Raw genomic sequence first — 12380 nt, 5'->3', positions numbered from 1 at the left:
ACACAGGCAATTTAAGGGTGGCTGAGCTGGTCGGACTCGATCTACCAGCCACCAGCAGCCAATCCTGCAGACTGACTGCAGAGGCAGCAGACTCCTGGAGTTCTTACTTCCTCCTGTGAATACTCTTTCTGCTTTTTTTCCCTTGACCACAGTCTTTCTGCTCTGCTTCCTACACACCAGCTTCTCCAGAGTCTATGGCCAACTGTACCTGACTCCAGACACTGTTCTCCTTGTTTCTTCCACCTGCTCACCTTCCAGAGGGGGCAAGTTATGTAAGCAGAGTTGCGCAACAGAACACTAACCCTGAGCCTGCCCCTGCAGTCACGGTGTCCAGGACTCAGGTGCTGAGCTGATGTTCTCTTACACCAGATGTGAAAGCGTGGCTGGAACTGGCCTCTTGGCTCTTCTGAATCTTTATGCTAACTCAGTGTTCCAGTAGCTGCTGGTTGGGAGGCTGCACCTGCAGACAAGTTTGTAAACATCTACAAAGTTCAGAAAGATTTGATGGTTCTTTCATACAGTCCTAGAAACACTTAACATTACACAGTGCATAGCTATTTCCCTTTTCTGTTCTAACTAACCCTTTAGGGTGACGTTAAGAGGAGATCTCTCCTTGGTAATAGAAATTATTCTTTACTGTGCCACCACTTTAGTATACAAAACAAAACAAACAAACAAAAAGAGAAACCACACATACAGGGGATTGAACCTAGGCAAGCAAGTACTCTACCACTGAACCATATCCCCTCCACCCCATATCCACCCCACACGCACCCTTTTTTTTTTTTTTTTTTTTTTTTTTTAGTTTGAGACAGGGTCTCAACTAAGTCACTGTTGACATGGAAAGCACAGCTCTTACCTCAAAGGGAGAAAGAGTTTACTCTGAAGTTAACTATTGGTGACCATGACCCAGGAACACAGACTTGGGTTATCTGAAACACCAAGCCCCAACAGTCACAGTTTCATGAAGTTTTTATCTTAACAGAACAAAGCCATAAATCAGCAAGGTTTTGAAATACATCAGTGGAAACATCAGCTTCCAGCAGAGCTGAGTGTGGGCCCCGGATGCTGTCTTGTGACTCTCTTGGCTTTGAGGTTGATGGAAGACAGGAGTCAGTTTGCATAGACCACAACAGCCAGCTAGATATTAGCAGACATTACATTTAGAACTTAAGAGCGATGTTCCCTTCATCTGTTTTTATTTGTGGTTATGTTGACACAGCAAAGGCTCTGATAGCAAACAGTCTGATCTAAGCAAAACTAGGGTCAATGTAGAGAAAAATAGAAAGTAGATTCAAGTAGTACAAGACAGTCTTGAAGATGCTATAAAATTGCTCAAGTGTGAGGAACGCTCGTGAGCTCTCAAAATAAGGACTGTTCAGGCTAATCAGATGATTCAGTGAGTGCTTATTGCCAAGCCTGATGACCTGAGTTTGGTCCCTGGGACCCACATGATGGATGGAGAGAACTTCTACAAGCTGGTCTCTGACCTCCATATACATGCTGTACCACAAAGAGAAACACACACAAATAAACCACTTTAAAAAGTATGCATATAGGAGTGGGAAGGGAATGTCTGCATAGTATGACTTTCAAAGTGCAACATAGCAATCTCAGACTGGTCATGAACCCACCAGGTAGCTAATCTTACCTTTCTGGTCCACCTCCCAAGTGCTGGGATTTTTAGAGGCATGTGCCACCATGCTGGGTTCATGTGATGCTGGGGGTGGAACTCGGGTTTGTGCATGCTAACCAAGCATGCTATTACTCAGCTACACTCCAAACCCCCCAACGGGCAGAAGGATCTGGAAATCTAAAGCCATAGTGAAGATCTTAATGAACTCCTCCTGTCCCTCTCAGTCACCTACACCAAGCTGACAGTGTCTTCTAGAACACAGTGAGCAACTGACAAGATAGGAACCTTACAGACAGGAACATCCAGATAGCACTGGCCTCATGACAGAGAGCTGGGATGGGAAAGAGCCTTGAAACCTTGTGAGCTCTGCTTTTAAATGGTGTGTGTGTGGTGGTAGGGGGTGGGGGTAATGTTTCCTCAATGTAAACAATATTTTGACTCCAGAAGCTATTGTAGGTTGGACTTGAGGAGGTCAGGTATCCCTTGAGTCTTTAATTCTATTTAATATTACACACAGGTAATATTAATTATTATTAATTAATAATTAATAATAATTAATTATTATTCCCCGCTGGCCTAGAGAGAGAAGTTGTCTCTGTCTTAGTTACTTTTCTATTGCTATGATAAAACACTATGATCAAGAGCAATTTGGGGAGGAAAGAGTTTATTTCAGCTTACAACTCTCAGGTTACACTCCATCATCGATGGAAGTCAGGGCAGGAACTCAAACAAGGCAGGATCCTGGAAGCAGGAGCTGATGCAGAGGCAATGGGGGCTGCTGCTTACTGGCTTGCTCCCCATGGCTTGCTAAGCCTGCTTTCTTATACAACCCAGAAACTCCTGCCCGGGGGTGGCAACACCCACAGAGAGCTGGGCCCTCCCACACTGATCACTAATCAAGACAATACCCCACAGATTTGCCTAGAGGCCAAGGTTATGGAGGCGTTTGCTCAGTTAAAATCTTCTCCTTCCAGATAAGTCTAGGTTTCTGTCAAGTTGACCAACTCCAGCCAGCACACCCTCCAAGACAACAGCATCCCTTGTAAATGGTTTTGACTGTGGCATCATTTCCACATCAATAGAAACTTTCAGAAATGTTGGGGTTCCTCTATGCCCAGGATGTCCTCAATATGGAAATAAGATGGGCAGAAACAAACAGTCTAAGCCAATGATCTTAGCTAGGAAGCTTGCAAGTTCACAGTCACCAGATGGAGACTTGGCTTTCAGAACAGTATCCTCCACTCTATTTCACCTGAGCAAGTGACTTGGCTTCTCTGTGTCGCTTCTTACACTGTAAATGGTGGTCATATACTTGTTGTTTGAGACACATTAAGGAAGATAAAGCATGGCAGGCACCTGAGAGATGCATATGTAAATATCTCTTCTCTTCTTCCCCTTTCTGTTACTAAGCAGGACTAAAATGGGTATAGGGAAATGGTTTTAACCTGGAATCTAAAAAAAGACATAGAACGTCTGTGAATATCCTGGTATCATCTGCAAAGTATTTTGTTTCTGGGAAATTATCAAGGCAGTCTGTATCCACAAAAGCCCCACACACCAAGGTTTAAGAACCACTGAAGGAAAGCTATCAAGATGACTTCCAGAGTCATAGCCAACTGTCAGAGTATAGCATTGACCTTTGGAAGAATCAGGATGCCCCCTCTCCTGTTTGGGGAAGGACTCTAAATGCCATGTGACTCCAGGGGGATAACAGGATGTCTGGATTAGAGTATGTGAAACCCTAGGCCCTGGTCTTCCATGGACTAGTCCACCCAGGTTGAACTTGAGCAGGACAGAGTTGCCCAAGACCAAGGGCTGGTGTAGGGAGCAGCCCCCAGTGCTGACCAAGAACTATAATCAGATAAGGCTGGGGACCCTCTTATAAGGTGGGGGTACCTGCTTGCTTCAAGACCCAGAGCACACTTCTCTGTTTCTTTTATAGAATTTCAGAAAGTTATCTGGTTTTGCCTAACAGTAGCTCTGTGTTGAAGGACTGTATTTCCCTCTTGGGCTAGGAATGCAGTTCAGTTGGTAGAATGTTTGCCCGCCATGCAGGAAGTCCTGGATTTGCTCCCCAATATCATATAAGTGAGGATAGTAGTGCACATGGTAGTGCACACTTGGAATCACAGTCCTGGGAAAGTGGAGGCAGGAGAATCAGAAATTCAAAGTCGTCTTTGACTATAGAGTAAATTCAAAGCTAGCATGAAATGCATGACATTCAGCAACAACAATAATAATTATTGTTTTATATTATTATATAGTTATTATTATTGTTCTGTTTTTATTGGCTACTAGAAAATGTGAAGCAAATATGTTCTTTCCCACAGCCACAACTCTGCAGCTAGCGTTTTCTGTGACAATCATTCCTGTTCCAAGCATACCCTACCTGTGACACTGTGTTTATTCTTTGTTTGTTGCGTCTTGAAATACACAACTTTTATCATCTTGCTATACCGTTTACCTTTGTGGAAGCCTCCTTCAAATTCTTGCTCAAACAAGGTCTACATTAACAGTTCAGTATGTGAGAACTACCCTATGGACTGGTAGACCAGATGACCCTTTGCTCTTGGGTGACTTACTTTGGTAACATCTTGACTCTTGTTTTTGTTTTTATCTTCCTCTAGTCAGTTAAAGAGGATTCACTTTCCACAGGTGCAGAAGAGAATGTAAGTGACTCCATGCCATCTCAAATCATCTTAAATCATTGTCATCTTAGGTGTGTCGGGCCATTGAGTGTTCAGCTCGGGGATCCCTTGTTTTGCATGTCCTGTGTTTTGCATCCACTGTAGACTCTTTCATCCCTTCCCATGATCAGGGGCCAAGGTGTGGGGCACCAACATTGGATAAATTCTTTATCATTCCCATTGAATCTACACAAAAGTAGATCCAAAATCAGAGCATCCCTTTTCTAGCTTGTCATCCTTCAGGGGCTGAACGAGTCTACTCCACATAGTAATGGCTTTGCACATCCTTAAGGGATGGGGTTGCATCTTCTGCTTCGTTCTGCCTTGACTGCTTCTTCACCTTCGTTTCCATGGTTATCCAGATTCTCACTAACTTTGGGTGGTACTCAGATCCAGCCATTTGTATCAGGCATGAGGATGTCTTACAGCAATAATCCAGACTGTTGTGTCCACTAGAGAGCTGACCCCAGGGGTCTGATAGACTGATGGTCAGATATTTCTGGCCTTTAATCTTCTAGAGTAGTCAAAAATTTTAAAACAGTTCACTCATGTCTAAAGGAATGGTGTTGTATGAGATCTCTCTTTCTCTCTCTTTCTCTCTCTCATACACACACACACACACACACACACACACACACACACACATGCACGCACGCACGCACGCACGCACGCACGCACACACACACACAATGTGTCTTTTGAAAATCTCATCCTGAGAGATTACTAAAAGCGGCCTTGGCAGCTCCAGGCTGAAGACACCAGCTCTCAATACTGAAAGTGGTGCAGACTGGACATTTTTATGATTGGGGTAAGTGAATGTACAGCTTCTTAAGACAACAAAAGGACGTGATCACTTTGCCAAGGGTAAATGTACTTGCCTCCTCTGGAGTCTCTTGTTCACTTACCGTGAACAGTGTATATGTTTTCATTTTTATTTAGTTACTGGAACCAAATGGATGTTGGAAATCCAAACATTTTCCCTAAAATGTTAGTCATGATAGGGGTGAACACTGGAATGGCTGTGTATGATTCCTTTTATATATATTCTATATTCATCAGCATCTATTCACTTCCCATGGTATTGAATCACATAAGGACATTTTCATACAAGTATATGATGTACTTTGAGTGCTACTCCCATGTTCCTGTCCCTCCTTTTCTTCCCATCCCATGTCCAGTGAGTTCCCATTGTTCTTCTAGAAGTGTTATTATTCTTATTAAGAGAAAAGTCTCGACAATCTCTTGGTCCTGTTCCTTCATACATTCTTTTGTCCATTCATTCACTCTTTCTTTCATTCTATCCTTTCCTCTGTTATTTCTTGAGTCAAGTTAATAGCTCAGCAAAGCTCAGGCCTCCTCTCTTGATTCTAGAAAGTTCTTGTGAACTTTCCTGGTATTTTCTAAGAAGCCAGAATCTTCTCTCCTGTCAACCTGAAAAGCACAAGTCTGCTCGCAGACTTGAGTTCTCTGGAGAGAAACATTTGGGGAAAATCAGTGTTTCCATTCATCCTAGGATCCCTGTATTCCTTGCAGCTCAAGTATCAAAATCTGGAGTTGACCTGAAACAACCAAGCACATTTCACTTTGTACCATATGCTTAAAACAGGAATATAGCTGAATTAATAGATAAATTCCTAGTATCAAAAAGTAACACAGAAGGAAAGCAAGACATTTTTCATGAAGTGAAGAAACGTTTTATACATTGCTTTTTTTCCCCTTGCTTAGCCCTTTACCTTGCATTTCCAATTTTAAGGCTCCACATTTACCATCTAGCTTCCCATCACTTGGAGGGAATGAAGATAAACAGCTATGTCCCAGGCACCGTTATCTCCAGATCACATTTCCCCTGAACTAGTTTACTTATCCATTATACGGGATACTGATGGAACCAGTTTGTGGCTCTTGTGAGAATTAAATGAGATGGGAATTTAGACATCAGTAAACTACAGTTCACAGACCAAAATCCAGTCTACCACCTATTTTTTAATCTGGCCCACAAGTTAAAAGTGGTTTCTATATTTTTTTAATGGCTGAAAAAAAAAAAAGAAAAATATTGTCATGACATGTGGAAATCACATAAATTCAAATGTCAGTACTGGCAAAGTGTTCTTAGAACTCAGCCACATATCCACACAGCCGCATTGTCTCTGGATGTTTTTCCTGGTGGACTGAGACCAGCAACACCTCTGGCAGGGACAGCTGGCTGCCCCCAGCAGCAGCTGCTGGTGAGTGGCAGGTGACACAGTGAAGGCCGGTCCTGCCATCAGTGTCCAGTTCCCGGGGAAGTGATGCTTTCCCAGCGGCTGGGCATCCAGGTGGAGTGAGGAGTGCGTGAAACACGAGTTCATTTCTTCTTCCCTGGAAAGCAACAGCATTCATTCACCACAGCAGTGCCCAGTTCTCTAACCCTCGCTGCAGGACAGCTGGAAGCCACTAGCCTTGTTCCAAGGGCCTGGTGACCAGTGACTTCCGGGGAATGCGGTTGAACTGCCTCGTTTTGTCTAGTTTCTCCCCATACCTTGCCAAAAGCAGCCTGTCAGCCCATGTACAGTCCACTGGGATCCCTGAGCTAAAGGTGGGGGTAACGTCAACCTCAGGTTTTCATGGAGATAGATCAAGGAAATAGAGCCTTGAAGACCATGAAAGTTTAGACCTTCTTCTAAAATCGGATTCTAACCCATAAAAAGTAAAAGCTGGGCCAGCAGGATGGCTCAGCAGGTAAAGGCACTTGCTGCTAAGCCTGACGGTGTGAGTTTGATCCCTGAGATCCACATGGTGGAAGGAGAGAACTGACTCCTGACACACACACACACACACACACACACACACACACACACAAGTAAATAAACATTTACGAGGCTGAAAAATAGTTGGGCATAGTGGTGTTCACCTTTAATCCCAGCATTCAGGAGACCGAGGCAGGTGAGTTCAAGACCAGCCTGGTCTACATAGAGAGTTCCAGGACAGCCAGGGCTACTTAGAGAGGCTCTGACCCAGAAAAAAAAAAAAAGTTGGAAAAAAATATCTGTCTTGACTATAGCAGTTATGGAATAGCTCAGGTATAACACAAAAATGTTTTGACCTTGGTTGGTTAAATTATTATAACTAATGAAACTAATCTTCCCTTGCTAAAATGTATAAAATCAAAGCAACAGGTACTTCTTAGTAAGGGACCTGTCAGTTTCACGTGAAGAAAACAAAAACCCACCTGGATGCAAAAGAAAAAAGCATTACTGGCTGCCGTTGCTGAAAGTGCTAGGGCGAGCCTTGCCGGGGCTCCTGAAGCATCCACCAGGTCACGGTTTTGCAGCACGTCCACTCACGTTCCATCATTATGACACAATTCCCATAAGTGCCACAGACTGACTTATTAGGAGTGATTTTTTCCCTCTAGGCTCTTGTCACAAAGGTTTGAAATGCTTCAAAGACAGAATAATTCGGAACCCAGGGTCAGGAGGTCAAAGTCTGTCCTTACCTACTCAAGAGCCATCTCCGACTCTTCTACCCGCTGGGCAACAGCTCTTTTATGACCGTGAGGTAGCAAATGTAAATCCCACAGACCAAGGACAGCAAAGCCAAAGGCTGGAAAGGGTTTCAGTTCCTAGAGGATGGCAGAACTGCAAACAAATGTGAGAGCATCTTGCTGTCAGGCCTTCGGCTTCATTTGCCAGCAGGAAACCCCATCCTCCTCAAAATGGCGGTGGCCCTCTAGCAGTACATTAGCCAAGTTAGTCAATTGTTCATAATCCTCATTTGTAAGATGGGGATAACTTTACCTTTGCAGCTATGTCCCAAGGTCATGTATAAGAAGTACCTTGTACCACAGACATCAAAAGAGGTAGTAAATGATATAATCATCTCTAAATGGACCCGTAAACCATTGGATGCTCCAGGTCATTGTGGTCATGGAGCAAATGGGTTTAATGTTAACACCAGTAAGAACCAGTAGCATTAGCTGAGTGTTTATGTTACCTGGCACAAGCTGAAGAACTTGACATATGTGGCCTGATTATTCCTGCTCTGCCTTAGTCACTGTGCTATTGCTATGATAAAACACCATGACCAAGGCAACTTATAAAGGAAAGTGTTTAATTAGGGTTTGGATTATCACTTCAGTGGGTTAGTGCATGACCATCATGATGGAAAGCATGGAAGCAGGCAGGCAGGCATGGTGGTAGGACAGTAGCCAAGAGCTCACATCTGATCCACAAGCTGGAGACACAGAGAGAGAACTAAGTAGAATGGGGTGCCTCAAAGCTGTGAAACACCTCCTTCAACAAGGCCTCACCTCCTAATCCTTCCCAAATAGTTCCACCAACTGGGGGCTATTCTCATTCAAACCACCACAGGATCTCTACACAGACTGAATGTAGTTGTTCTGGGGCAGACCAAAGAGAGACTTACTAGAAAGGGTGGAAGGGACTCCTCCTGTCTATGTCTTGCACCTTCATGGGGAAGGAACTTGCCAACTCCACTCCTATCTATCTGTCTGCCTGTCCATCTGTCTGTCCAGTGATCAGCAATCATCTGTCTGTGAGCTCATTAAGTACATCCTGAATATTGCCTCTTGAAGATTGCCTACACAGAAACTAGTCACAGGTTCAAACCCTCAGCTACTCTGCAGACGGGAGAACCAAGACTCCATAAACGTGTTCTGGGGGAATATTTAGGTAGCGGGGGTTGTTTTGTGTTGTTTTGTTTTACTTTCTTATTACCTGGCAAAACAATCCAGGCGGTGTGTGAGCCACCAGTAGAAACTGTAAGGTTTGAGGGAGTAGAGCCTGCCTTACAAACTGTGGATCTCAATGAAGAAGAGGCCCAGCCCGAACCCACAGATGTAAAAGTTAAAGAAGAAAACAAACCCCGGCGGACCCCTCTGATGGCGTTTCTCAGACAAATGGTAAGCCACCTTCTGTCCGTCCATCCATCCATCTGCCCATACAGAGGAGACATGCAGCTCATCTGACACAAGGGGGCGGGTTCTACCCATGGTGTGAGATCAACTGTAGTAAGGCGTGGGCACTATGGATGGGCTCAGTGAGTAGCTTCCCTCTCACTCTTCTCATTGGTCCTCGGGCCTGCTTCTTGCTACTGTTCTTTAACTTCTGCTAGCTCCCTTCTTAGTAAATTAAGAGGCTTTCAGTTGTCAGTGATGACAACAGTATCCACTCAGAAGTTAATTTCATTGCTGGTTTTGCATTGTGTGTTTGATGTTGGTGAATGATACTGCTTTCTCGTTATGATGATGAAGTGAACGTTCCTTTTATTCAAATGTATTGTTTGCATAAAGAACATAAGAGCATGTAAAGATGGGGCTGGAATGATGACTTGGTGGTTAAGAGCACCTGCTGCTCTTGTGGAGGACCAGAGTTCTGTTCCCAGTGCCCATATCAAGTGGCTCACAACCATCTGTAACTCCAGTTCCAAGAGATCCAGTGCCCTCTTCTGGCCTCTTAGGGTATTGCACACATAGGGTGCACATACAAACAAGCAAATGCACACACGTACACATTTTAAAAATAATTTTAAGAATATGTAAATAAATTAAAAGAGGCCTTTAAAAAAACAATATAAGGCATTTCCTGGATTAAATACTGAATAATATAACCTATAGCCAGGCATAGAGGTTTACACCTGTAATCCTAGCACTCAAGAGGCTGGAGTGGATTCCAAGTTCAAAGCCAAATTGTGCTACACTGTGCGTGAAACTCAGTCTGCAAAACAAAAAAAGGCCAAAGCTATAGATTGAAGTCCAGAAGTTCTGAAGATAACATGAGATATGAATAGCCTAGGCCATTCAAATGCAATAATGGTTGCCTAACATTCTTACAGTGGATACACATATGGCTGCATAATTTGGTTGGTGAGGTTGCCATACTCTTAATCTGTGTGGAACAGAAAGAATGTGGGCAGAGACCTTTGTGACTACGAGAAAAGTAAAGTCAGCCGGGTAAGCAGCAGCCTAAGAGAAAGGTCATCGGTTTAATTCTCTTTTAATGAAGAACAAGACTTTCACCCTCAAGTGCCTCTGCTTTCATATCTGGGAGTCTAATCCATTTGGAAAAAAACTCCTCAGTTTCAGAAGCCTCTTAACAAGCTCACAGACAGAATAAAAGCCAGCCAAACCCTTGCAGGCGGGAATGAGACTTGGAAGGTGTCGGCAGAGGCCAAGCTCTCTTGTTGGCCCCTGGTATGGAGGGTGTAGACGCGAGGGCAGGCTGAGGCTAAGCCCCACCCTCTCATTGCCCATTTGCTCTAAAAATGGGGTCAAGATTTGAGACTTTCCGGCCAGTAAGATGGCTCAACAGGTAAGGGCACCAGCTACCAAGCCTGGCCACCTGAGTTCGATCTCCCAAACCCCCACACAGTGGAAGGAGAGAACCGGATTGTGGCGAGTTGTCCTCTGGCCTCTATGGGTGCACTGTGGCATTTGTGCGCATGTGCGGGAGAGCACCCATGAGTGTGCGCATGACACAAAAACCAGTGTGATTTTTTAAAAAAAAGAAAAGATTTGAGACCTTTGGGCCAAGGAGAAGGCTCGGCAGATAAAAGCACTTCCTGCTCAAGCCTGATGACCTGGCTCCAGCCCCAGAACTTGGGTGAAATGCTGATGCACTGGCATGCATCTGTCATCCCAGCCCTCCTACGGGGCCACCGGAAGTGGAGGCAGAATGTGTTAAGATTCACAGGCTGGCTGGCCTGGTGGCCCCAGCAGCAGCAGAGGCAAGAACTGACTCCCAAAGTTGTTCTCCGGCCCCACATGTGTGCCATTACATGAGAGAGCCTGCTCCCACTACACGTGTGTGTGCGTGCCCACAAGCCCACGCACGCGCCTACACACACAGAGTAAATAGATAACAATTTCTGGAGAAAAAAAAATGAGATGTTTACACTTGTTTTCACATGACACCAGTAAACATATTTGTCCCATTTCTGGTAATTGATACATGATAAATGGGATTCCCAATTTCTTCATCATGATATGAAAAGGGATCAGCTTTCTTGTTTCTGGATTAATTGGGGAAACAGAAGAATCAGCAAATAGAATTAGCACCTCTTCCAAATTACCAGTGTGGCTAGCTTCACTGTGAAGGGGAGAAAAAGACAAGGAATTCCAAACTAAACATAGAAATGGAGCCAGAGTCCATCTCCAGCAAAGCCTTGAGCTGGGAGAGGTTCAGACCCTGTGTCTTTATCCCTCGATGCTGTCTGCCAGACACTGTTTTCTTGCAGTGAGAACAGGTCATCCGAATGGTTGGTAAGAACTGGAGGCAGGGGAGGCCTTTGGAGCTGCCTCTCCAAGGATGGGTCACCTCCTCAGGTGACCCTTAGTGACCTGTGTGTTCACTGCTCTCGTCCTCTGCAAACTTGAGCTCTTCTTTCTGTTTAAACCCAGTCTAAAGCTTCAGTGATGGTTGTGTTCACACACACACACACACACACACACACACACACACACACACACACACCACAAAACTCCTGACATCTCACTGTCCTTCTGTTTTGTTTTCCTTAAAGCCTGCTATCGGCATTGTGATCCATTCTGATTCATAAGACGAGGTTTTCTAGCCTTAACAACATTCCCCACAACTCCCTGACATCACTCCAGCCAACTCCGGTCACATCCCTGTCCCTGTGGGTATTAGAGTTCACAGCCCTGAGACAGTCGCACCTCACTGTTTCAATGGCTTCCTCTACTTATAGTGAATGGACTTGTCACCTCAGAGCAGCCGTTACTCTGTGATGATGATGACCGAGTCCAACTTTTCCATTTTAGTCATTCGCTGCCAACAACGAATCACCGACTGTACAGTGACGAGCTGGCACAGGGCAGAAAACAGTTAGCATCAGGAGTTCCATTCCCTCAGGGAATAAAACCCAGAGAAGCGGGGAAAGACCTCCATTTTAAACTCTGCTCACACTCAGTGAGTAGGCTCCAGTATCTGCACACGGTCTTGATTCCTTCTTTTGCCTACATGAAGGATGTACATGCACTCAAAAAAAAAAAATTGTTTTTACATTCATTTATTTTGTATGCTGGGGGTGATGCATGTATG

General features: G+C 44.5%; 1 protein-coding gene across 6 annotated transcripts in view; it reads left to right on the top strand.

Moving 5' to 3' along the window:
• Positions 1-12380, top strand: part of Bcas1 (brain enriched myelin associated protein 1) — an 84080-nt gene that overhangs the window by 54307 nt on the left and 17393 nt on the right. For 4 of the 6 annotated variants that reach the window (XM_037204547.1, XM_037204545.1, XM_037204537.1 and 1 more), the window contains 2 exons: positions 4264-4305; positions 9056-9223. The exons of 1 other annotated variant lie outside the window; for it this stretch is intronic. In XM_037204547.1, coding sequence (XP_037060442.1) covers positions 4264-4305; positions 9056-9223 — 210 coding nt within the window. The remainder of the gene's footprint in view (positions 1-4263; positions 4306-9055; positions 9224-12380) is intronic. One more of the 6 variants, XM_037204551.1, reaches the window with a different exon arrangement.

Source organism: Peromyscus leucopus, chromosome 1 (assembly GCF_004664715.2).
Source record: "Peromyscus leucopus breed LL Stock chromosome 1, UCI_PerLeu_2.1, whole genome shotgun sequence".
Taxonomy (NCBI): Eukaryota; Metazoa; Chordata; class Mammalia; order Rodentia; family Cricetidae; genus Peromyscus; species Peromyscus leucopus.
Note: the sequence above shows the minus strand (reverse complement) of the source record. Positions and strands in the feature narration are given on the sequence as shown.